Source organism: Pipistrellus hanaki, assembly GCF_964339955.1.
Source record: "Pipistrellus hanaki genome assembly, chromosome: 6".
In the NCBI taxonomy this organism is placed as follows: Eukaryota; Metazoa; Chordata; class Mammalia; order Chiroptera; family Vespertilionidae; genus Pipistrellus; species Pipistrellus hanaki.
The window spans coordinates 35,564,578-35,591,131 of NC_140508.1; the positions used below are offsets into that span (position 1 = coordinate 35,564,578).

Below are 26,554 nucleotides of genomic sequence, written 5' to 3' on the forward strand. Positions count from 1 at the left end.
TAAAGGGCTTAAAATAGGGACTGGCTCAAAGCCCACCTAAGGGTTCGTAAAATAGGTCTGTGTGGACACCTTCAATTCCATCCTCCCCTCTGCCATCCTAACCCCCCTTCCACAATATTTAAAATATAAAATAAGGCCGAAACCGGTCTGGCTCAATGGATAGAGTGTCGGCTTGGGGACTGAAGGGTCCTGGGTTTGATTCCGGTCAAGGGCATATACCTTGGTTGCAGGCATATCCCCAGTAGAGGGTGTGCAAGAGGCAGCTGATCAATGACTTTCTCTCATCTATGTTTCTAACTCTCTTTTCCTCTCTGTACGAAGTCAATATATTTTAAAATAAATAAAATATAAAATAAGACATCACTCCCCAGGCTCATTGGGGAGTCTTGTCCCCTGAATAAAGCCCAACTGAATTTCTCTCCTCCGAGGTCCTTACCCAACTCCAGCAAAACCTGACCCTGTGCCTGCTCCCTCCTGCTGCAGGGCCTTGGTCCACACTGCCCTCTGCCTGCTGTGCTCATGCCCTCCTCTTCCGCTAACTACAAGCACTCTCTCAGGAAGCCCTCCCTGACTTTGAGTCCCCTCCAACCGATTATGAGCCTCATGAAAGGAGGGAACGTGTGTCCCCAGAACCTGAAAGATCCTGACACGGACTGGCCGGTTGTGATTATTTGTTGCACAGAAACATCTGGAAGGAACAGAGCAGAGCAGCTTCTCTGGGGCTGTGGAGAGGGGAGTTCCCATTATTGCTCCGTTGGATCAGTCTTTTGAGTTCGGACAGAAATGGTGGTGATGAAGCCTACCCTTCTTCTTGAGGCAGTGAGGCTCCAATGAAATGGCACTAAGTAGGGACAGGGAGAAGGCAAGTAGAGAATGGCTGCCCTAGCTGGTTTGGCTCAGTGGATAGAGTATTGGTCTGTGGACTGAAGGGTCCTGGGTTTGATTCTGGTCAAGGACACATGCCCAGGTTGTGGGCTCGATTCCCAGTAGAGGGCGTGCAGGAGGCATCCGATCGACGATTCTCTCTCATCATTGATGTTTCATCTCTCCCTCTCCCTCCTCTCTGAAATCAATAACATATTTTAGAAAGAGAGAATGGGCATTTTCCCAGCAATCTTGACCTTTCCCACCCTCAGATTTGCTCCCAGTACACAATCCCAGAAACTGGCCCAAACACCATCAGAACATTTATTAAAACCAAAGCAGAAGGGAACAGAGCTGTTAGGAAGGCAAATCAAAGTGCACATTGGAGGATGGAGCAGAGCGAGAAGTGGAGTGGAGGAGGCGCTCCAAATGCCACAGGAGGGGCCCCGTAGGCTGGGCTAGGGGAGAAGGCCCTTTACCCACCCCTCCTGCCCACCCTGTCGGTGAAGGTCCCCCACTTACCTCTCCCATCTCCCATCCGTCCTGGGGGGCGGCAGGAGCCCCGCAGTAACCCCTGGGGAGGGACCACCCCCTTGATCCACCCATGGCTGTCAGTCAGTTTCCCTCCTTCACTCCCCCTCTCCCAATAAATAAAACCGCTTAGGCCTCAACTCCTTCAGAGTGGGGCAAAGAACAGCTCAGGGACCCCTGCCCTCACTCAGGGGTATAAGGAGTTGGGACATCAGCCCCACATCCCTCCTGCCCTTTGCTGGTGCCCCAGGCTTGCCAAAGAGACCTTGATAAATAAATAACGCTCCGTTAAAGCTTCAATCAGAAAAACCTTTAAGACGACAGACAGAAGTGCTCTTGCTGTCCTGCAAGCAGACAGGCCAAGGCCTCACCGCCTGGCCTGGTCAGCACGCAGGATTCGGGGGCAGGTGGCCACCCTGGGCCTTGTGGGGCCCTTGGAGCAAGGAGACCAAAAGTGCAGTTAGAGCCCCCACCACACACACACACGGACTCATGCACACACGTGGACACACCGGGACGTGTTTTCAGTGCACGCACAGATGTGTTCACCTTCATTCCCCGGTACATGCACACACACATGCCCACACACCACTCACCCCGTGTACACACGCTGGGTATTGGGTGCATGCACACATACACCACGAACAGAATCCTTCCCTGTCTGGCTTGCTCAGCCTCTTGGCAGTAGCCAGACCCCAGAGCTATACGCCTCTGGAGACAGAGGAAAGAGGTATAAATTAAACACTTCCAATCAGGCTGGGAGCACGGGCAGGAGCAGGGGGCTCCAGGACTGCAGAGACGGGGTGGGCATCCCAGGAGGCCCCGGGCCCCAGAAGCCCTGTCAGAAATCCAGGGGGGTGAGGTCCCCAAAGTCACAGTCGAAGAGGTCTCTGATGCCCTCGCCCTCCTCCAGGCCGAAGTGGTAGTCGAGGGCCCCGTGTGGAGGGGACAGGCTGATGAACTCCTCGGGGAGGAGGCTGGAGAAGTCCTCCCGCACGTGCTCCAGGAGCGAGTCGGCTGCCACCAGTGGGGACAGGTGGTCTTCGTCCAAGGCGGCCCGCAGGCCCCCCGTCCGGGAAAGCAGAGGTTCTGGGGAGACGGGGGAGCATCACAGGCCGGAGATGCCCCAGCAGGGAGGGCAGAGGGGGCTGCTAGGCCTGCCCACCACCACCCCTTCACCCACCCACCCTTCACCCACCTTGTTCCAGGCTGAGCAGGGGCTGGCTGGGATCCACGTCAGGGGTGGAGGGGAGAGATGATGATGGTGGCACTGTAGTGGTAGAATCAGCTTCCCTGTCCTCCTCCCCAGAAGCTGCCCCTTGGGACGGGGTCTTCCGAGGGCTGATCCCACCGGCACTCTCCTCAGGGCACAGGAAAACATCGATGGGGCCTTGTTTGCTCTTAAGGGAGATCTGGAAGGTCTGTGTGGAGGTGGCAGACAGGGTAAACTGAGGCTCAGCTGACAACTCTCCTGGTCAGACCCGAGATCCCACGCCTCACCTCTGAGGAGTCCACGGCTTGAAGCTGGGTCTCAGGAGGAGCCTTGATCACCATGACCATCTCCTCAGCGGGGTCTGCAATGCTACGAAGATCTTGGCAAGTCACGTAGGCCAGGGTTGGGGGAGTCAAGAACCACATAACCTTTGACCTCTGCGGGCCACCCACTCGGGCATCTAAGGTAGCACCCACACTTGCTTAGTTACTCCTGTCCTCTCCATCCGTCACCTGACACCCAGTTTGTGTTCAAGCCTTTCTCGTGGCCCTGAGCCTCAGTTTCCACATCTGTATGACGAGTCCATTCTGGCGTTAAGAATTTATTCTGACTCATGAGCATGTTGTCAATTAGTGGTTGTCTCTAAAATTTATAAATATAATTTGGGTATTCACTTAAAAAAAAAAAAAAAAAAAAAGCTTATTTCAAAATAAAATTTCTATTTTTATGAATGATAAAAATTGGTATCTCTGCCGAAACCGGTTTTGGCTCAGTGGATAGAGCGTCGGCCTGCGGACTGAAGGGTCCCGGGTTCGATTCCAGTCACGGGCACGTACGTTGGTTGCGGGCACGTCTCCGGTGGGGGACATGCAAGAGGCAGCTGATCGATGTTTCTCTCTCATCGATGTTTCTGACTCTCTGTCTCTCTCCCTTCGTTTCTGTAAAAAATCAATAAAATATATTTTTTTAAAAATTGGTATCTCTAATCCTGAAGCTACAACCATGAACTGAATCACTGTACTAAGTGCCTGTTGTTGTTTTAATTTAGCAGTTCTGGAACTGGACTTGTTCCTCCTTTTGGAGATGAAGCTGAGACTCAGAGATTAACTAACTTGTTGAGGGAGTCAATGCTGAGCCAGGACTTGCATGTAAAGCCAGAGCTCGCTCTCTCCTGAATCCAGGGCCTGGGGTAGCCGCTCCCGTCTCACTGGGTGGGGGCCCAGCCCGCCAGGCCTGCCCTCCACAGTCAAGGATATCGCTGGCTGTCGGCATCCTCAGACAGCAGCCGAAGCTGAGTGGTGCAGACTTGGATCAGGTGGTCTAGCTGCCGCTCATTCTCCTGCAGTTGCTGTAGGTCCTTGGTCAGTCCTTCAAGCCGCCCACCAATCCCTACCGTGGAGTGATTGCCTCTGCGGAGAGAGAGGCACAGGGAGGGTTAACGGCTCCTCGCCCTCTGCCCAGGAGCCCTGACCCCTGCACTCAGCCTGCTGCTGCCTCTGTGCTTTGCGACCCCCGTGGGCCCCACTCCTCGCTCGATCTGGCTCCTCAGTTGGCAAACAGCGGAGGGCTGGCACAGGGCTCCAGGTCAGATTGGCATGGGCTAAAGTCAGACCTGACTATCTCTAACACCCACCTGTCCCTCAGAGGGAGCCGGATAAGTAAAGGATGGCACAGACATGCAGTGAAATACTACATAGCTGTATAAAAGAATGACAACACTTTAGATGTATAGACATAGAAGTATTTCTAAAGCATTGTCAAGTAAAAAGAAAAAAGATGCAGAATAGAATGATGTCTCAAAAACTGAAAAGGCACTGACCCAGGGATTCCACTTCTGGGTATGTATCCAAAGAAATCCAAAACACTAATTTGAAAGGATATACACATCCTTACATTCAGTGCAGCGTTATTTACAATAGCCAAGATACGGAAGCAGCCAATGTTGACCATCAATGGACAAGTAGATAAAAAAAGCTGTTGTACATATACACAATGGAATATTACTCAGCCATGAAAAAGAATGAAATCTTGCCGGGACCGGTTTGGTTCAGTGGATAGAGCGTCGGCTTGGGGACTGAAAGGTCCCAGGTTCGATTCCGGTCAAGGGCATGTACCTTGGTTGCGGGCACATCCCCAGTAGGGGGTGTGCAAGAGGCAGCTGATCGATGACTCTCTCTCATCGATGTTTCTAACTCTCTATCTCTCTCCCTTCCTCTCTGTACAAAATCAATAAAATATATTAAAAAAAAAGAAAAAAAAAAAAGAAAAAGAAAAAGAATGAAATCTTACCATTTGCAACAGCATGAGTAGACCTAGATGGTATTATCCTAAGTGAAATAAGTTAGTCAGAGAGAAAGACAAGCACCACATGATTTCATGTAAACTACATGAAAGCTAAAGAACAATATAAACAAACAAAACAAACAGACTCATAGATACAGAGAACAAACTGATGGTTGCCAGGATGGGAAACTGAGTGAAAAAGCTGAGGGGATCGAGAAATACAAATTGGTAGCTGTAACACAGTCATGGGGCTGTAAAGTGCAGAAATAGTCAGTAATATTATAATAACTATGTATGGTGCCTGGCAGGTACTGGAAATATCGAGGGAAACACTAAAAAGTATCATTGTTTAACCACTGTGCTATGTGCCTGAAACCAATACAAAATAATATTGAATACCAACTGTAACTGGAGAGAAACAAACTGAAAAGGCAGATTTGTCAAGGAGACGGAAGGTAGGATGATCGAGGAAAGATGGGAGAAGGAAAAAATAAAATAATAATTAACAAGAATAAAACATGCCGAAACCGGTTTGGCTCAGTGGTAGAGCGTCGGTCTGCGGACTGAAAGGTCCTGGGTTCGATTCCGGTCAAGGGCATGTACCTTGGTTGCGGGCACATCCCCAGTAGGGGGTGTGCAAGAGGCAGCTGGTCGATGTTTCACTCTCATCGACGTTTCTAGCTCTCTATCTCTCTCCCTTCCCCTCTGTAAAAAATCAATAAAATATATATTTTTAAAAAAAGAATAAAACAGCTAAAATAAATGAATGAATGAATGAATGAATGAAACAGCTATGTTAGACAATCTCATTCCTGGCAACAGAAACCAGAATAGTGGTCACCGGTAGTATGAGGGGTGGGCAATGACCAGGGAGGGTACAAGGAAACTTTCTGGGCACTGGAAATGCTTTCTCCTGATGTTACCCAGTTGAAGTCTGCCAAGCTGCACTAAGCTGGATATGCAAGGTTTGTGTACTTTCCTGCATCTGCCACCGAGGCAAGACACCTCTCCTCTCTCAGCCTGTTTCCCCAGTTATAAGATGGAGATGCAGCTGCCACAGTGGGGCTCGGTGTCGGCTCCTAAGCTGGACCTCTGCCTGCCCTCCTGTTTGCCGGGTACCTACAGCCACTGGATGTGGTTCTTGGACTTCTTGGCGATGAGCTGAATGCCCTCCAGGACATTGGTGATGTCGTAGATGCGCCGTTTCTGCACCTTCAGCACCTCCGCTGCCCAGTTCAGGTCGACGACGCCATCGGCTGAGCGGCTCAGCAGCTCCAGGAAGCGCTTGGTGGTCAGATTCAGGGATGTCTCATAGCGCGACTTCTCCCCTGGGGATTTCACACCTGGGGCAGGGGACAGGCAAGACAGGGCCTCAGCACCACCCACACATCCAGCGGGGCCAGCCTCCCCGGCAATGTAGGGCAGGAGGATGGGGGCGGGGGACTGACAGATGGCGCCTTCCCTTGGTGAGGCCAAGCAGGGAGGCCCCGTGGCTGCTGCCTGCCAACCACAGCATTCCTCTTCAGGCTGGGGAGCTCCCCACCCCCAGGGCCCGGGAAACCGTGCCAGACAAACACTCCAGCTGCCCTTTGGGGCCCCCAGAGGCCTGGCTCAGGCCCAGGCCTGAGAGACCAGAACTTGGTTTGCAAGCATGTTTGTCTATCCACACACAGCCCCAGCCCGGGCCCAGTCAGGGAGCCTGCGCCAGCCTGAGCTCTGCGGGTACCTTTTCCTGGGTGGCGGCCTCTGCCCCGGGCTACGCTGCTCTCAGCCAGGTATTGATGGTCAGTTTCCAGGTCCAGCCTCCGCTTTACCTACGGCAAAAAACAATGGGAGAACACTCAGTACCCGGGAGAGTGAGGCCATGAGAGACCCCATCTCAATTTCTCTACTAGGAAGCCTTTGAGTGTTAGGGGAGATCCTAGGGCACCCAATCCTACCACACAGGATGGACCACTCACTGGAAGGCAGAAGATCCAAGTTCAAGTCCCAGCTCTCCCACTACCTACCTGGGGCCTGTGGTGGTTTTAAAATACGTTCTATACATTTTTTGATACCTGTCCTTTCAAAAGATGAAACCTAATTCCCCCCTTAAATAGAAGCCAAATCTTTACAATGAGCTGCGTGTGGCAGCAGTGACACACGGCCACTTCGGAGCTGGATCAGAGGCCCAGGAGAGCTTCCTCCTTGCTCTTTGGGCTCACTCACTCTGGAGGGAGCCGGCTGCCGAGGCTTGCAGATCCTCACGTAGCTCAGAGGACAGTCCCAAGAGGCAAGGAACTGAGGCCTCTTCCCAACAGCAACAGGACTGAGCTTAGAAACAGTCTCCAAGCCTAGCCCTGCCTTCAGACAACTGTGGCCCAGGCCAACGTGTTAGCTGCAAGCTCAAAAGACACCCTGAGCCAGAAGCACCCAGCTCAGTCTCCTCTGAATCCCTGACCCACAGAAACTGTGTGATGTTTATTTTAAGCCAGTCGAAAACGGAACCCCTCGGGCAAGAATAAGGAACCCCTCGGGCAAGTCACCACCTCTCGGGTTTTGTCTACGAACAGTAGCTGGTGCCCACGTGCTCTGCATATAATAAGTAGTTCATTCCATTTTATGGACGAGCAGCACAGTAATGGCCCCATTTTACCAATAAAGCAACCAAACCCAGAGAGGCCTAAGGTAAGTCAGGAAGTGGCAGAGCCAGGATTCCCTGATTTAGCGACACACACAAGGACGGAGATTGCCCAGGAAGCCTCGGAGGCATCTCAAACACATCCAAAACCAGATGTGCCTCCCCTCACCCTCCTGCCAACCACAGCACTTCCTGGCAAGGCGGGGCTGGAGGATGGGGGAGGGGTTCCCAAGCTGGAACCTCATTCAGCCCTGCCATTGACCGCACGGCCTCTGTTTGCCAAGAAACCCCATCACCGGGGAACGACCACCTCCCATCTGGACCTTTCAGCCATCTCCCCACTGGTCTCCCGCCTCCACCTGTCCCCCTCCACCTTAGCATCCTCATCGGTTATGGCTTCTTCACATAAACCACTGCTGAGACATGTTTCTTCGCAAACCTGTCCTTCCAAACCTTAGTCCATACTGGTAATTCCCTCCTTCCTGCCCTTCACACCTGCTCCTGAGGGCAGGTGCTTACCCCTTACGGAAGCCCGCAGGATCCTGCACCTCTCCTCCCTCTAAACTGACTGGAACCCAACCTTTTCCCACAGGGGCTCTCGCTACAAACTTCTACAGATGTGTCTGACTCGCCAAGAAGCCAGGGAGTCCTTCAGAGGCAGGCCCTGGGTCTAAACAATCTCTATACACGGTGTCTGAGGGGCCCTGGCATCAGCAAGCGTCTCCTGAATGAGCCTCCCAGGTGCTGACGGACCGGACACCCCCTCTCCGTCAGGGATTCCCTCCGGCGTCCCCGGGAAGAGGCGCTGACCCGCGCTGGGTGCTTCCTGTGCCCACCCCTGAGGAGCCGCTCCCCCCGCATTCGCTCATCAGCCCTCCGAGCAGACCATGCCGCAGCCCCTCATGGCCTCCGCTTCACAGGAGCCGTCCATACCTCAGAGAGGTCACAGACAGTGAGAGGTGGAGGCAGGATTTCAACCTTAATGAGCGGGCAGAGCCCACGTTAATATTCACCACAGGACGCCGAGACCGGTTCGGCTCAGTGGATAGAGCGTCGGCCTGCGGACTGAAAGGTCTCAGGTTCGATTCCGGTCAAGGGCATGTACCTTGGTTGCGGGCACATCCCTGTAGGGTGTGTGCAAGAGGCAGCTGGTCGATGTTTCTCTCTCATCGATGTTTCTAGCTCTCTATCCCTCTTCCTTCCTCTCTGTAAAAAATCAATAAGAAATATATATATTAAAAAAAAATTTCACAGGTCCTGCCTTCCTGAACCCAGTCCAGAAACCAGAGCCAGGCCCCCCCAAAGCCAACCAGAGTGCTCCCCCTCACTAGTCTCTCCCCTACTGCCTGAACCCTTAGCAGGAGGACATGCCTCCCCTGCCTTCTCCCTGAAGGCAGGTCAATCCCACACCCTAAAACAAGGGCTCACCAGATGGACACCCATTGCTGCCAACATTCTCCAGATCCTGGCATAGGGGTCCCGGAAGGCACAGAACACTGGTGACAAAACCTAATGATTCAAAAACCCACCCATGGGAGGGGCTACAGAACCTGTGGTTCGTCCAGACCCTGGACTATCACACAGCCATCAAAGACTGAGGCAGGTCTTCCCAGAATCCTCTCAAAGACACTGACGAGAAAAACACTAGGGCAAAGAAGGTATATAATCATTTTTTGAATTAAAAGAAAAGCTCATGAAACCATTGTTCTCTGGTTCAGTTTCTATTATTACAGAATGCATTTTAGGGGTAACCCATGCATGGGAGAGAGGACCATGGGGGAATGTTATCTGCAAAGTGTGGGTGGTGCACTGTTTGAACATGGAAATAAAAGGAAAAACTACAGTTTTCAAAATTTTAGAAAAAAACTGTCATAACAACCTAAAAATAAAAATAGGCTTAGGAACAGGAAAAATGGAGTTGTGATCCTGCCTTGTTCAACTTTTTTAGTCTCTTAACTCTTTTTTCTATGGCAAATGTGTATTATATTTAGTTTTTTAAAAACCTTCTTATTGCCGGGACCGGTTTGGCTCAATGGATAGAGCATCGGCTTGGGGACTGAAGGGTCCCGGGTTCGATTCCGGTCAAGGGCATGTACCTTGGTTGCGGGCATATCCCCAGTAGGGGGTGTGCAAGAGGCAGCTGATCGATGAGTCTCTCTCATTGATGTTTCTGACTCTCTATCCCTCTCTCTTCCTCTCTGTAAAAAATCAATAAAATATATTTTTTAAAAAAACAAAAAACCTTCTTATTGATATTTTAGAGAGATACATCGATGAGAGCAAAACATTGATCAGCTGCCTCCTGCATTACCCTGCCTCCCCTACTGGGGAACCCGAACATGTGCCCTAACTGGGAATTCAACTGGCAACCTTGGGGTGCACAGGATGACGCCCCACCAACTGAACCACACCGGCCAGACTAGTTTGTTTTTTGAAAGCCATGACAACACAGTAGCGGTAGATAGGAAGGGCCAGGAGAGACAGCTGAGCTGCAGAGCCTTGTATGCAGGAAGTGCTCTGCGAATGCTCACTGGTGCAGACACTGAGCCTGCAGTTTGTTTCAAGAGCTTCCCCCCTCCACCCCCCCCCCAAAAAAGCACCAATGCAGTGGGCCAGTGGAGGCCACAACTCATGAATTGGGGGGTTACTGGAGGGCAAAAGCTTCAGCTCCAGGCTGGCGCCAGCCCCACTCCTTCCCACCAACCCTCCGCGCTATGAGGGCAGAGGCCCCACACTTGCCTCCTGGGTGCTCACTAATAACTGCTGAATGAGTGGAATGCTCAGGCTCCCCGAGGCTGCCTCCACACCACTGGAGGTGAAGCAGAGGGCATGTCCCCCAGTCACTGAGCCTGGAATTCAGCTCCCTGAGGGCAGGCCCACAGCCCCGGGCCTGCCGAGTACTTGTCAAGTCAGCTAAATGGAAGCTATTTTCCAGGCCCCAAGATGGAACCAGCAGAAACAGGCCACTGGTAACCCCACCTCCACCCCCAAACCATCCCTCATGAGGAGGAAGGGCCCCTGGGCTTCCTTCAACTACTACCCTGTTTCCCTGAAAATAAGACTGTCTTATGTTAACTTTTCCTCCCAAAGTTGGGCTAGGTCTTATTTTCAGGGGATGTCTTGTCTTTCCATGCGCTAGGTCTTATTTTCGGAAGATGTCTTATTTTCGGGGAAACACGGTAGTAACACCTCTAGGAGGCAAGGTATCCCAATGGTTAACGCTCAGGAAATTTGGACTGGTCCCACCAACGACCAGCTGAATAGCTAGGGAAGATTATGCCGTCTCTCAGCCTCAGCTTCCCCATCTGTAAAAGGGGACCATGGCTGAGGGGGTTAAATGAGTTAACTGGGTAGAATGCTTTGGCACAGAGCCTGACAAACAAAACAGTCTCGGAACAATGGGGCTCCTATTATTATTATTAGCATCTTGGTGATTCCGGAAGGAAGGCAACACTGGGCACGGGGCCAAAGGGGTTAGAGATGCCTCAGGGACCAGCTGCCACCTCGGCCTCCACCCACCCACCCGGCCGGCCAGCCGTTGAGCAGCTTCCACCTCCTTGTCCTGGGCCCTGCCTCTCCCTCCCACTGCTGCAAGCCCCCTGCTGAGACCCTATCCAGCCCGGCCTGCTGCCCCTGCCAGCCAGCCTGCGCCCCACCTCCACCCACGAGCTTGGCCAGTCAAACTGGTCTCCACGCCCAGGCCTGCAGCCCACAGGCCCAAGCTCCAGGCCTCCACTCCCTTCTTCCCATGTAAGTCAGCCAGCTCTCCCTGGCCCCCCAATCTGAACTGATCTTGAACCTCTTGTTGCTCAGGGAGCACTTTATCAAGAAGACATCTCCCCGGGATGTTTACTCTCCCGGCGCTGGGGGCCTCCTCTCCTGCTCCCAGAGGCCCAGCCCACCCAGTACTTTCAAGGGGTCTGCCTGCCTGATTAATGAGGTTCCATGGCAACCAGAGCCCGGGAGGGTAGAGGGTGGCAGATGGAAGGACAGGCAGAGGGAGGGGAATCAGCAGCTGGCCCAGCCACCCCGCCCTGCAGAGAAGGCCTCCCAGCCAGGCCTGTCCCCAGAGTCCCAGGCCTGCAGCTGGCAGTAGAGCATCAGGGCAGGAAGGAGGGCTTTCTCAAAGGCTCTCCAACAGTCTGGCCCCAGGATGCACCCCCTTCACCTCCTCAAGTAGCCATGCCCACTACCAAGACACAAGTTCTGATCTGAAGCCAGCAGGCCTGAGTTCAAATCCTAGTCTCACCCCTTGCAGCCGTGTGACCCGGGGCAAGTCACTTTCCCTCTCTGGGCCTCTGTCTAGATGGGCACGGTGACAACACCGAGCCCCCAGCCTGGGTTTTGAGCTTTAGCAGGCTGGAAGTCGGCCAGAGGCCTGGCATGCAGGCAGCGCCAGCTGCATACACGTGAGCCATTATTATTATTACTGAGTCCGACCGGCTCTGAGGAGGAAGCTGAGGCCCACAGCAAATAGGAACTGGCCCGAGGTCACCTCGAACCCTGGGGCGGAGCCCGGAGGCCCAACCCAGGCTCGGCACCGCCCAGTCCCGGCGCCTCAGCCCACCCCACCCCCGACCCTCCTGCCTCGGGGCCCAAAACCGCGCCCCGCCAGGATCTGCGCTGGGGGATGGGGGGGTCCAGGCAGCACACTCGGCCCAGTGTCCTTGTGTCCGTACCGGCGGGCGGCCGAGCGCCGGGCGCGGCGCACTGGGTGTGGGCCGGGGCGCCTGCGGCGTGGCGAAGAGCAGCAGGTCGGGGTCGCGGGGGCCCGCGGCGCGCACGGCGGGGCCGGCGGGAGCCGGCGGGGCGCTGGTGTCCTGCGCGGTGGAGATGATGACGATCTGCGAGGAGTCGAGCAGCCGCAGCGCGCCGGCCCCGAGCAGGGCCTCCAGCGCCGGCGCGCATGGGCCGCCCGCGGGCGCCACGGCCATGGCGCTCACGGCCCGCGCGGCCCGGGTGGCAAGCGGCGGCGGCGGCGCGGACCCATGGCGGCAGGCCGCGGCGAGAGCTCGGTCCCGCTCCGGATCCCGCTCCGCCCCCGGCCGCCGCTGCCTGCAAAGTCCCGGCCACTTTTGCGCGCCAAATCCTTTTTGCCGCGAAAGAGCCACGAGCCGCCGAGCGCTGCCGCTATTGGCTGCCCGGGCAGTGACGGAGGCGGCGGCGACGGCACCTATTGGCTGCGGCGCGCCGGGCCGGCGGCGGAGGGTGGGACGGGGCAGCGGTGCGGGGAGGGACGGCCAATCGCAGGGCGGGGCGCGCGCAGGCTTTGTCGGGGCGGCGCCAGGCGCGTTCGCAGCCCCCGCCCCCTGCTGGGGCGTCCCCTGCGCGAGGCGTGGTGGTCCGGCTTGCGCTTCGACACTCACCAAGCTGCCCGTCCCGCGGAGACCTTTTGGACCTGTGTGTAAGTCTCATCGTCAGCAGTTCCTAGTTGACCCCCAGACGCCGCCACACACACACCTGTAGCCCCAAGGCGCTCTGCCACATCTCTAGAAATTTCCGCTCCTCTTCGCTGGGTTCTCAGGTTCTATGCCTCAGTCACATCTCCCATCCTGAACTTGCCCCACGTAGGCCATTGACTTTAAAATCCTACCACCGGCCCGAGCTCGTCTGGCTCAGTAGATAGCATCCACCTGTGAACTGAAGGGTCCTGGGTTCGATTCCGGCCAAGGGCACATACCCAGATTCCGGGCTCCATCCCCAGTAGGGGGCGTGCAGGAGGCAGCTGATCAATGATTCTCCCCATTGATGTTTCTCTCCCTTCCTCTCTGAAAGCAGTAAACATTTATTTAAAAAATATTTTTTAATCCTGCATTCGCCCTGTCCCTCTCAAAGTAGAAGGGGGTTTGCCAGGAAAGGAGGAGGGTGTCCATCCCAATAACAGTTGGGATTTTCCTGCAAGCCCCCTTTTATCTTCTACTGGGGGGGGGGCTCGCCACGGGCAGTTGCCTGGCCACCCAGCCCCCTGGTTGAACTCTTGGTAGCAGGGACATTTTGCACATTAGACTTTTATTATATAGGACTAAAGACCCAGTGCACAAATTCATGAACGGGTGGGGTCTGCCTGGCCTCACTTGGTGGATCAGGACCAGGCCTGTCAAGAGGCCGGAGATGGCAGGAGGTTGGCCAGCCAGCCCCATCTCAGATTGGGCAGAGCTGGCTGGGGGAGGGGCAATGGACTGATGGGGTGGTGGGGGCCCTTTGGGAACAGGGCTGGGGGGGGCGGGCCGGGTTGGGAAGGGGCTGCAAGAGTTTGGCCAGCCAGACCCGCTCCCTATTGATGTGGGGGGGGGGCGATCAGGGGCGCGGCTGGCAGGGGGAGGGGCTATGGGCCCATGGGGTGATGGGGACCCAGCGGAGGCAGGGCTGGCGGGGGGGGGGGGGGGGGGGGGGGGCCTGCAGGAGATAGGCTGGCCGGCAGCTCCCCTCCTCCCTCCATCATTCACAGATCGCAATGGGCGTCATAGCAACTGGTCCTTACAGGCAGTCAGGTCGCTGACTTTTTGTATATATATAAATAGAAAATGCACACCTGATTGAACTCATTCATAGTCAGCAAACGTTTTGAGAGCCTGCTCTGTGCCCCATTCTTAGTTCAGACCTTAACAAGCTCAGTCTAGTGAAAAAGGGAGGAGAGCGATCAAGAGGTAACAAATGTTTACAATCTGATGAGCAATTTACACCATTAAACGAACTCCATGTTAGATCTCATAAAGCGAGGAGGTGAGGGTGCTGAGCATGAAAAGGCACTGAATCCGGAGGCCCTGGGATCTCCCCATCAGCCATTTACATGGCTCAGGTCAGCTGACTTGACCAATACTGTCCTTTCCTCTTTGCCAGGTCTGTGCCAGCACTGAGGGCAGAGATAGGAAGGATTTGACCATTTCTATGAACTTGCCTGCCATCTGGAGGGGATGCGTGCCCCCCCCCCCCACACACACACAAATAAATAGTTAAGACAAATAAGAATCAAATCCCTAGGCCCAGTAGAAACATCACTTCCTCCAGAGAGCCCTCCAGAATTAGTCACTTTTTCCACTGCCTGGTGATGCCTCTGTTCTAGCATCGACCACACACTGTTTTGCCATCTGCCTCCTTCCAAATTCCTCCCAACACTGGTCTGAGCGTAGCTCAGAGCAGGCACAGAGAGGGATTATAAGAAGAAACAGGCTGATGCTGGAGGCTATCTGGAATGGGACAGTAGGCTCTAGCCCCTGGCTTCAGAGTCACCTGAGGACTTGTTAACTCTGGGCCCTCCCAGCCCTGCCGATTTAGAATCTCAAAGTGCCCAGGAATCTACAGTTGTGCAAGCAACCCCCCACCTCCATTGCAGGTGGTTTTTATGCACGATTACATTTGAGAACAAATTGATATATCTGTATAACCAAAATGTGTGCTGCAGTCTCAAATCATAGCCCCTTGAAGACACCTCAGCTTCAGTTCCTCGTCTGTGAGATGGGCACATTGCCTGGGCTCTTCCAGGGTTGCCATGAGGATGAAAAGCATAAGGGATCTAAAAGTGTTTTCTAAACTAAGAAGTGGGTTAGAAAAACAGCAGGAGTTTCCTAAGCCCTTTATGAAATTATTCATTGCAAATCATGGACATCATAGACTGTGTCAACGCTAGAAAATACCAGAGAGACTATATGGCCTCTTACTGTACAGATGAGGAAAGTGAGACCCCTTAGGGCTAGGGACCTGTGAAGGCTGCCCGTGATAGAATCTGGCCCGCACAGATTCCCAGCTGTGGGGTTAGCTTGTCCCCCTCCCCCTCCACTGATAGAGAAGCTGCCATTAGAATGGTCAGTCTTGTTCAGAAAAACAACAAGCTAGAATCTGACAGGAGGTGAGAAAATCCAGCAACAATCCCATTCCAAATGGAGTTTCCTTTCTTCACATTTTCCCAAAGGGCCTCAACGACAGTAATGTTCACTTTATAAAGCCCTCTCAATCCCGATAGTCATTCAATGAACACTTACTGAGCACCTGTCACGTGCAAGCACTGCACTGATTGCTGGAGAGGGAAGATACAGTTATTTTTGGCCCGTTTTATGATGAGGAAACTGAAGCCCAAAGGACACGAGCTTACCTAGCAGGTGAAAAGTATGTTTTTCCGGCTTGGTAGGCCAAAGCCAGGGGTTTTCCAAAGCCCTGCCTTCTCCCAAGTATTCAAGTGCACACCCTCCCACGGAGAAGCAGGCGCCCTCCTCTCCTGCTCAGCAGAAAAGGAGTGACTTCCCAGTGTGAAAGCAAGGGAGAGATAAGGGCCTCCTGTATCTACTAATGCCCACTTGAAAGCAGCAAAGGCCTGATAGGTGGCACTCCTTGGCCCTAAGCCTGGCTGATCCTGATAAGGCTGTTCTCAGTGTCAACAGTTCTCCTCAGGCTGGCAGGCTTCCAAAAATTCCACAATTACTGGGCTGCCACTTCCATTGATGATCTCCCTTCAACCTGATAATCCCTAAGTGAAGTTTTTTTTTTTGTTGTTGTTGTTTTTTATCCACAGGGTGCAGGAAGAAGGAGGCTCAGAGAGGGGCACTCAAAGGTCAAAGTAACACAGCAGAACTGAGATGGGAGCTTTGCTGTTCCACAGCAAAACCCAGGTAGGCCCTGCCCTTCAGACCTTGCCACCCTCTGTAAATACCCTAAGAGCCGGGCTCAGGGCTGTCAAGATTATAATGTGTGGTCTCCAAAAGGTATTATGGTAGATCATGGCTTAATTAATAGATACTTACCCCTATCACCACTTCTACCAACTCCTACTCTATAGGAGTCCAAGGAGGGGGAAGCTCCTGGGCCCAAGATCCTTAGCCTAAAAACACCTTTCCCTTGATTCTCTCCAAGAGGCAGGATTGGGTAGAAATGACAGCATGAGTTTCTAAAACAAGGTGTGTAAACAGGAACGTTGGTCTGTGTGACCTGACAAGTCAATTCATTTCTGTTGAGCCACTCTCCTTTATTCTGCATATACTTATTGAACACCTACTGTGTGTCAGACATTGTGCTCGGCGCTGGGAGACAGCTGGAAGCAAAACAGATCCACCTCTGATAGCTGGAGCTCATAGTCCAGTGAAAGAGTCAGAATTGTTTTTACAGACCTACACAATATGTTTGTTAAAAAGTTTGATAGGAGGATCCAAGATGGCTGCTCGGGTATACACCTAGCCGCAGCAGCTCACAACAATTTCAAAGGAATACAACTAAAATGTAGAGTGGACATTGCCCAGAGCTACAGGTAGTCGACTGACTGAAAACTCTACAATAGGAAGGAGGGAGAAAACCAGAAGGAAAATCAGAGGAGCTGAAAAAAAAGCCTAAGGTACGGAGACATGCTGCGCGCTCACACGCACGCGCACGCGGAGAGGTCGCAGCCGGAGAGGAGGAGAGGGCTGGGTGCTGCCTGGCGTTCCCTAGCAGGAAGGAAATAGAACCCCCAGCCTGGGCTGAACCCCCGAACCGGCAGCGCTGAGCCCCAAGTTATGTGCCAGACCCTGGGGACCCAGGCTCCGGCAGGGGGAGACAATCCCGGGGGACGGCGAAATGCGGGGCCCCCGGAGTCGCGCGCACATGGCGCGCAGAGGACTGAATGTTGACTCTGATGCTGGATTACCCTAGCCGGAAGAAACAAAGCCTCAGGCGGCAGCTCTGAGCCTCAGTCCAGACCTCCCCGAACTCCAGGTCTGGGCCAGTCCCTGGGGACCCAGGCTCGGGCAGGGGGAGACGGGGCTGTGAGGTGGAGTCCTGGGAGCGTGGCGAAAGGCCGAGCCCCCGGAGTCGCGCACACTGTGCGCAGAGGACAGTCTGTTGACTCTGATCCTGGACTTCCCTAGTGGGAGGGAGAAAGAAAGCTCCAGACTGGAGGAACGCCACGAGGAGCAGGAGCCCCTGCCGGACACCGGCCAGCTGGGCGCCAGCAAGGAGCCGGGTGACGGGGCCCCCAGTGGGGGGGGTGCCCCTGAGCCTTCGACTGCTGAGCGCTGGCAACGGAGCCAAGGACGGGGGCTGCTTCCTGGGCGGAGCCGACCCCGGCAACAGGCTGGAGCAGCGCGGGAGCCCGCGGAGAACAAAGGGGTGCCACAGGCCAACCTGCTGAGCTCCCAGGACAAGGAGGAAGAAACCAAAGAAGTTCTCAATGTGAAGAAATCAAGTGAGAGCAAATGATAGTAAAATTACTTAAGAAAGAATACAAAGAAGATCTTGAAAAATCAAAGACTAAGTCAGAACTCAACGCACCAGCCAACATTGCAACATAAATGCGTTTTGTTGTTTTTTTTAAAAAAAGAAAAAAAAAAGAAGAGAAAAAAAAGGGACAGAATGTTGGAACAGCGGCGACCAGGCCTAGAGTGGCCAGGCACAAGGCAGTGGCAGCTGGGCCCGGAGCAGCAGTGGCCAGGCCCCAGAACAGCAGCAGCCAGAACAAGAGCATCAACGGCCAGCACTGGAGCAGCCAGACCTGGGGCAGTGGCAGCCAGGCCTGAGGCAGAGGCGGCCAAGCCCAGGGTGGCCAGTCCAGGAACACCCAGACACGGAGTGGCTGGGCCCGGAGAAGCCCGGCCTAGAGCAGCCGGGTTGGGAGCAGCCAGGCCCAGAACAGCAGTAGACAACCACGAAGAATCCAGGCTGGGAGCGGCCAGGCCCGGAGCAGCTGGGTCTGGTGTGGCCAGGCCTGGAGCAGCGGCTGCCAGGCTAGGAGCGGCCAGGCCCGGAGCAGCAGCTGCCAGGCTGGGAGCAACCAGGTCCGGAGCAGCCGGGTCTGGTGCGGCCAGGCCCGGAGCAGCGGCTGCCAGGCTGGGAGCGGCCAGGCCCGGAGCAGCCGGGTCTGGTGCGGCCAGGCCCGGAGCAGCGGCTGCCAGGCTGGGAGCGGCCAGGCCCGGAGCAGCCGGGTCTGGTGCGGCCAGGCCCGGAGCAGCGGCTGCCAGGCTGGGAGCGGCCAGGCCCGGAGCAGCGGCTGCCAGGCTGGGAGCGGCCAGGCCCGGAGCAGCCGGGTCTGGTGCGGCCAGGCCAGGAGCAGCGGCTGCCAGGCTGGGAGCGGCCAGGCCCGGAGCAGCCGGGTCTGGTGCGGCCAGGCCAGGAGCAGCGGCTGCCAGGCTGGGAGCGGCCAGGCCCGGAGCAGCCGGGTCTGGTGCGGCCAGGCCCGGAGCAGTGGCTGCCAGGCTGGGAGTGGCCAGGCCTGGAGAAGCGGCTACCAGGCTGGGAGCGGCCAGGCCCGGAGCAGCCGGGTCTTGTGCGGCCAGGCCCGGAGCAGCGGCGGCCAGGCTGGGAGCGGCCAGGCCCGGAGCAGCCGGGTCTGGTGCGGCCAGGCCTGGAGCAGCGGCTGCCAGGCTGGGAGCGGCCAGGCCCAGAGCAGCCGGGTCTGGTGCGGCCAGGCCAGGAGCAGCGGCTGCCAGGCTGGGAGCGGCCAGGCCCGGAGCAGCAGCTGCCAGGCTGGGAGCGGCCAGGCCCGGAGCAGCCGGGTCTGGTGCGGCCAGGCCCGGAGCAGCGACTGCCAGGCTGGGAGCGGCCAGGCCCGGAGCAGCCGGGTCTTGTGCGGCCAGGCCCGGAGCAGCGGCTGCCAGGCTGGGAGCGGCCAGGCCCGGAGCAGCCGGGTCTGGTGCGGCCAGGCCAGGAGCAGCGGCTGCCAGGCTGGGAGCGGCCAGGCCCGGAGCAGCCGGGTCTGGTGCGGCCAGGCCAGGAGCAGCGGCTGCCAGGCTGGGAGCGGCCAGGCCCGGAGCAGCCGGGTCTGGTGCGGCCAGGCCAGGAGCAATGGCTGCCAGGCTGGGAGCAGCCAGGCCCGGAGCAGCGGCTGTCAGGCTGGGAGCGGCCAGGCCCGGAGCGGCCGGGACCGGAGCAACCGGTCCCAGAGCAGCCGGGTCGGGTGCGGCCAGGCCTGTAGCAGCAACAGCCAAGTCCAGAGCAACTAGGTCGGGAGCGGCAGTGACCAGACCCGGAGCAGCTGGTTGTGGAACGAACCAGAGCAACAGAGGCCAGGCCCGGAGCAGCCAGGCCCGAAACAGCTCGCTCCTCGCCTGTACCTGCCCACGGCTGCCTCTCAGACATGGCTGGAAACTTTTGCGGGAACTTGAGGGTCTGCTGAATCAAGTGATGAAGGCTTAGATCTGGATGTGTTGAGTTAGTATAGCGCTGGGGTGTTGATCTGTAAGTGCCTTGGGTGGGGCCTGGATGAGGCTGGTTGACCTATTTGGAAATGTCTTTTGTGTGAAGTGTATCATTGGGCATGTGGAGGTATTATTGATATGAGATAATGCTAAGTAACAGATTTACTATCTGAAAAGGGATTTACTATCGGGGAAAGGGAGGGAGGAAGAGACTGAACATAAACTGTGCACCTATGGATGAGGACAATGGGGGATGGGGAGGGGGCGAAGGGTGGGGTGGGAACCTGGTGGAGGGGGGAAGAAATGAGGAACCTTTGTAATAATATGAACAATAAAGATTGATTAAAAAAAAAAAAAAAAAAAGTTTGATAAATGATACAAATAAGCCAAAGGTATTTATTCCACATATGCCACCTCTCTAAACATATAATGACTTAATTTTTGTTTATTGATTTTTAAAGAGAAAGGTGGGGGAGGAGGAGGGAGAAACATCAATTTGCTGATTCATTTCTTCATTCACTCATTAGTTGCTTTTTGCATGTGCCCTGATGGGGATAGATCCTGCAACCTTGGCATATGGGATCAATGCTCTAACCCAGTGGTCAGCAAACTCATTAGTCAACAGAGCCAAATATCAACAGTACAACGATTGAAATTTCTTTTGAGAGCCGAAAACCGACTTCTGCGCATGGGCCAGAAAGTTTCAATCGCACTGTATCTGCGTGCCCGCACGTGGTATTTTGTGGAAGAGCCACACTCAAGGGGCCAAAGAGCTGCATGTGGCTCAAGAGCCACAGTTTGCCGACCACTGCTCTAACCAACTGAGCTGTAGTAACTCAACTTTATTAAGGGCACAGAGACATCCACTGTTAAGTTCTGGCAGAGGGAAGTCGGAAGTTCTGCAACATTACATTCGTCTTGAATTATCCCTTGTTGCTACATTGAGTTCTCAGACTGACAGTTTACTATCCCTGGACACGTTCTGTCATGGTGTCAGCTCTGGCTGTTTCTGAACACAGACCCTTTGCCCATCCAAGAGGCCGTCTATCATAGGTTCACACCTTGTAGTCATACAGACTACAACTGTGTAGCGTGGCTAGATGACCTTGAGTAAGTGATTTACCTTATTTTCTTTCTTTCTTTCTTTTTTTTTTTAAATATATTTTATTGATTTTTTACAGAGAGGAAGGGAGAGAGATAGAGAGCTAGAAACATCGACCAGCTGCCTCCTACACCGCCCCCCCCCCCCCCCCGGGGACGTGCCCGCAACCACCGTATATGCCCCTCACCGGAATCAAACCTGGGACCTTTCAGTCCGCAGACCGACGCTCTACCACTGAGCCAAACCGGTTTTGGCGATTTACCTTCTTGAAGAGCTTTGCTGCTCCATCAGTAGAACAAGGGGCAAGGCCCCTTTATAGAATGAGAAATGAGAAAACGGCAAGCAGAGTCTGCAAACAAGCCAACAGGTGTGATTTCATTTGCCTACAGAGTACTTTTTCTGAGTTGTGAATTCGTTTAAAATTTTTTTTAAATTGGGAAATGCCATATAAAAATTCAAATATATGTCTTTCCTTTCCTTTTAAACACTAATACCTGGCAATACTACCGAGGCCATCACGGTCTGAGCAGCTGCTGTCCCCATTTAGCCAGAGCCTTGACCGTCTGGGCCACCAGAGTGCCTGCTCTGCCTGCCTCCCTCAGCGACCTTACTTGCCATTCCAGGTGTCTGAATTTGCAAACCCTGATGCCTGTGCCCGGCACAGAGTAAACACCCAGTAAATATTAACGACTGTTATTACTGCCAAGGAACCAACCAGCACCAGCACGGCTCCTCTGCTCTGCAAGTGACTAAAGAGATGTGGCCATGGAAGAGTAGGAAAAGTGGGCACTTATGGTGAAACAGAAGAGATGGGTTTAGTGCCAGCGACAGCTGTCTAGCTGTGTGGCCTTGGCTAAATCCTTGGCCATTCGTTCAGTCCATATGTTCAGTGTGGTGTGGGCCAGAGGGTCCAAGGTCCAATGTGAGCACATAGATCTTAGGCCTATAAGCAAATCTACCTTCCCCAACCTGTTTCTCGCTGAGCTCATGCTCTGGGGACTTCTCTCCTTTCCAAGGCTCACCCAGTGCCACTTCCTTTCATTGTATCGCTCCAATGGGTGAGAAGGGATTTTGCTTTCCCGGGGAGAGGGAGAAAATCAGACATAGTAGCTATGACTGCCCTGACCAGAGGTGCAGTAAGTTGGTAGGGGCTTTGTAGAGCACACGAGCTCAGCTTTTTTCATTTATAAAATGGGGATGATGATAAGGATAAGTTTCTACTTGATAGGGTTGTTGGGATATTAAGTTCGTTATTCAAGTTCTTAGGACAGTACCTAGCGCATAGAGAGTGTTCAATAAATGTAAGCTGTTTTAAATTAAGAATGTGAGGTTGGCTCAGTGGAGAGAGCTTCAGCCCTACGGACCCAGACTGAAGGGTCCTGGGTTTGATTCCAGTCAAGGGCACGTAACTCAGTTGCAGGCTCGATCCCCGGCACTGGTCTGAGCACATGCAGGAGGCAACCAATCGATGTATCTCTCTCACATTGATGTTTCTCTCTGTGTGTCTCTCCCGTTCCTTCCCACTCTCTTTAAAAATCAATAGAAAAATATCCTGGGGTGAGGATTAACAACAACAAAAGAATATGAGGCGAATGACTGGCCTACATCTTGATTTTTTTTTTCCCCCCAAAGGAGACAAGAAAAACTGTTCTTGTTAGGCTGCAGAATGGGAGAGGTTTTTTGTTGGTTTTTTTTGTTTTAATAATCAAATGAATTTTCTGTTTCATGTTGTCTTTTTTCTTTCTTTTTTTAACTTTTCTTTTTCTTTTTTTTATTGTCTAAAATTTTATATATGTCTCCTTTCCCCCCCCCATTGACCCCATCCCCCACCCCCCAGCCATTCCCACCCAGGCAAGCCCCACTGCCCCCGTGTCGGTGTCCACCGGTCATGCTAATCTGCATGCACACAAGTCCTTTGGTTGTTCTCTAACTCACCCACCCCCACCTCCTCTGGCATTTGTCTCTGGATCTGTTTTTGTTCATCAGTTTATGTTGATCATTACTATATCCCACATATGAGATCACGTGATATTTATCTTTCTCGACTGGCTTATTTCGCTCGGCATAATGCTCTCCAGTTCCACCCATGCTGTTGCAAATGGTAAAATGGGAGCGTGTTCTTTAAGTAATCCTGCACTGCCTCCCAAACTCGATGCCGCAGAGACAAGGAACAAAATACATTGAAGGGCAATGAAGGGTGTAGGTGAGGCAATCCCATATTCCCTTGATTCTAAGACTTTTTATTTTATTTTATATTTTAACATCTCTAAAATGGAGGTGTGTCGTACAATCAATGGCATGTCCATTTTTGCTCAGTAGCTTCTTCCTCAGGGGCTCAAAATACTGTTGTACCTCATCTTCGATGGATCTCAGCAGTAATGAGATAGGGTGTATACAAGAGCGCCGGGCACGGTGCCTGCCACGCCATAAGCCCTCAGAGTAATCTCACGACCTTCAGCCTCACCAGCACATTCGAGGTCGGCCACAGTGAGGTGAGCAGCTTTTCTTCCTTTTTCTCATTTTCTCACTGACACCTGCTGACCTGCATTTGGCCCTGGGTTGACAGGCACATGGCAAATGCGGTCAGGAAAGGGAGTAGGGAGGGCTCAGGATGGGAAGAGAAAGGCTTTTTATAATCTATTAAGAGATTCAGGGAAGAGGAGGCAGTTATTTTGTTTTAACAAAAAAAAAAAAAAAAAAAAAAAAGAATCCCTCCTGGAAGCCAGAGTTATATATTTGCCAAACAGGCCAGGAGACCCAGCAGGCCTCCCGGAGCAGGCGATGAATCCAAACAGGGGTCTTGTGTCCAGGCCGCTGGCTGGCTGAGGGGCCATTGTTAGGGCCTGGCCTCATCTGTGAGGAGAGGGGCTGGAGGGGGAGGAGGCGTGTGTTCCCATGGCTCCCTGGAGAATGACAACAATTGGGGCCAGCTGGGGAGCCAGAACACCAGGGGCCGGTGGGCGGGCAGCAGGCCCCAGAGGGGCCATGGAGGGCTGTAGGGGGCTGAGGAGGCAAGATGGGCACAAGGTGGGGGGGAGGCCTCAGGAGGGGGAACATGAGGGTTATTCGCTACGCCCCACTTCCTCACCCCCACAGCTCTGGGCTGCTGAGTCTCCCCAAATTATACCCCAGATCTGCCCCTTCTCTTCACCTCATGGCCCCACCCTGCTCCAGGCAGCCATAGTCTCTCACGTGGACCACTGCAGGGCTTCCTCAACAGATTTTTGCCGCCAGCCTGGCCCCCTACACTCTTCTCCACGTGCAGCTGGGTCTTTCTAAATTGTAAATTAACATCACATCACTCTTAAATCTGCTTAACCCGCCGAAGCCGGTTTGGCTCAGTGGTAGAGCGTCGGTCTGCAGACTGAAAGGTCCCGGGTTCAATTCCGGTCAAGGGCATGTACATTGGTTGTGGGCACATCCCCAGTGGGGGGTGTGCAGGAGGCAGCTGGTTGATGTTTCTCTCTCATCAACATTTCTAGCTCTCTATCTCTCTCTCTTCCTCTCTGTAAAAAATCAATAAAAATATATTTTTAAAAAATCTGCTTAACCCTGCCAAAGGCTGCCCTCATACTTAGAGGAAAACTCAGACCCTTTGCTCGGGCCCACAAAGCCTGCCTGATGGACGTCGGCTCCAATGCTCCAACAAGTCCCGCCCTGCACTCCGTCTCAGCCACTCGGGCCTCCTGCCAGGCCCTGAAAGCTTTCAGCTGGTTCCCTTCTCCAGGTCTGGGCATTTTGCAGGTCCTATACTGTACACGGTTCTAGATACTTTCACTGTAGCATATTTGTGGCAAGCATTTTTGCCACAAACATTTTCACTGTAAAACTCATTGACCATAAGGCAATTTTGTCATAAAAAAGATAAAATCACATTAGAGAGGACATAATGACAATAAAAAACAAAATTTTTTTTTATATATTTTTTATTGATTTTTTACAGAGAGGAATGGAGAGGGGTAGAGAGTTAGAAACATCAATGAGAGAGAATCATCGATCAGCTGCCTCTTGTACACCCCCTACTGGGGATGTGCCCGCAACCAAGTTACATGCCCTTGACCGGAATCGAACCTGGGACCTTTCAGTCTGCAGGCCGACGCTCTATCCACTGAGCCAAACCGGTTTTGGCAACAAAATTTTTTTTAAAAAAAAAAGGACATAATGAGTGGGTAGGGGAGGTTGGGGGAAGGTCAGTGGGGAAAAAAGGAGATATATGTACTACTATGTATATGTAATACTTCAAACAATAAAAAAATAAATAAATAAATTGCATTTCAATTAAAAAAAAAAAAAAAAAAAAAAAAAAAAAGGACATGATGGCCCTGGCCAGTGTTCTCAGTGGTGAGAGCGTCGGCCCTCACACTGAAGGGTTGTAGGTTTGCTTCCAGGTCAAAGACGCATACTTGGGTTGCAGGTTCCGATCCCTGGCCCCAGTAGGGGAACATGCAGGAGGCAACCAACTGATGAGTCTCTCTCACATCAATGTTTCTCTCTCTCTCTTCCCCTCCCTCTCTTCCACTCTCCCTAAAAATCAATGGAAAAAATATCCTCAGGTGAGGATTAACAACAACAAAATGTGTGTAGATTCATGACAATACTGCGCAAATAATGAATTTTATTTTTTGTGCGGATTGTACCTAAGCACTTGTCTTCCTTCTATGGGAAATATGTGTTCCTTTCTGCTCCTTCACAGAGGGCCCTTGGCTTTTCTCCAAAGTAATGTCTTTCAAAATAAGAAACCACCTCTTGGGGCAAATCATATCATCTGGAAGAAACGGTAACTATTTGAAGACCGCCACCGAGTCTATTTGTCACTGTATCTGGAGAGCTAGATAAGATTTATGTATATAGTCCCTCCTGATCCAACTTTGTTTTCCTGTGGTCCAAAATATTAAATGGAAAATCCCAGAAATAAACTCACAGGCTTTAAATTGTGCACCATTCTGAGTAGTGAATGAAATTCCATGCTGTCCTGCTCTGTCCCCCTAGGGCTGTGAATCATCCCTTTGGCCAGCATCCCCATGCTGGATGTACTCCTTGCCCATTAGTCACTTAGCAGCCATCTGAATTATCAGAGCCTGTTCTGGTATCACAGTGCTTGTGTTCAAGTAAGCCTTATCCTATATAATAAAAAGCTAATATGCAAATCGACCACAGTTGCTATGGCACACACTGACCACCAAGGAGCAGATGCTCAAGCAGGAGCTGCCTGCCCCCTGGTGGTCAGTGAGCTCCCACAGGGGGAGCACCACTCAGCCAGAAGCCCTGAGCCGGGCTCACAGCTGGTGAGCACAGTGGTGGTGGCAGGAGTTTCTCCTGCCTTCGCAGCAGTACTAAGGATGTCTGACTGACAGCTTAAGCCTGCTCTCACTTAGGGCTCCCAGACTGCGAGAGGCATAAGCCAGGCTGAGGAACTGTCCCCTCCCCTGTGCACAAATTTTGTGCACCAGGCCTCTAGCTTTACTTAATAATGACCCCAAAGCACAAGAATAGTGATGCTGGCAATTCAGATATGACAAAGAGAAGCCATAAAGTGCTTCTTTTAAGTGAAAAGGTGAAAGTTTTCAACTTAATAAGAAATGAGAAAAAATCATATGCTGAGGCTGCCAAGATCTATGGTAAGAATGGATCTTCTGCCCTAGCCAGTATTCTCAGTGGTAGAGCATCAACCAGCACACTGAAGGGTTTCAAGTTCAATTCTGTCAGGGGCATAAACCTGGGTCTGGGCATGTGCATAAGGGAATCTATCCATGTGTCTCTCTCACATCAATTTCTCTCTCTCCCTCCTTCCTTTCCTCTCTCTAAAATTCAATGGAAACAATATCCTCTGGTTATGAAGAAGGAAA

At 53.1% G+C, this 26,554-nt stretch overlaps 1 protein-coding gene across 1 annotated transcript; it reads right to left on the reverse strand.

The window, feature by feature from the left end:
* Positions 1-1,174: 1,174 nt before the first annotated feature.
* E2F1 (E2F transcription factor 1) lies at positions 1,175-12,598 on the reverse strand. The gene is made up of 7 exons (XM_084888603.1): positions 12,191-12,598; positions 6,618-6,705; positions 6,015-6,234; positions 3,865-4,017; positions 2,896-3,010; positions 2,594-2,816; positions 1,175-2,484 (listed from the first exon to the last, which is right to left on the reverse strand). The coding sequence occupies exons 1-7, from the start codon at positions 12,443-12,445 to the stop codon at positions 2,237-2,239; spliced, it is 1,302 nt and encodes a 433-aa protein (XP_084744729.1). The 5' UTR covers positions 12,446-12,598; the 3' UTR covers positions 1,175-2,236.
* Between the last annotated feature and the right edge of the window lie 13,956 nt (positions 12,599-26,554).

What these genes read in the sequence shown, in the direction of transcription:
- E2F1 (XM_084888603.1), bottom strand. Translation starts at nt 12,445, where the DNA reads ATGGCCGTGGCGCCCGCGGGCGGCCCATGCGCGCCGGCGCTGGAGGCC. An exon ending in CGGCGCTCGGCCGCCCGCCG is followed by an intron (nt 6,706 to 12,190) that starts GTACGGACACAA and finishes TTTTTGCCGTAG; the next exon opens with GTAAAGCGGAGGCTGGACCT. An exon ending in GAGGATGCCGACAGCCAGCG is followed by an intron (nt 3,011 to 3,864) that starts ATATCCTTGACT and finishes GACTCCCCCAAC; the next exon opens with CCTGGCCTACGTGACTTGCC.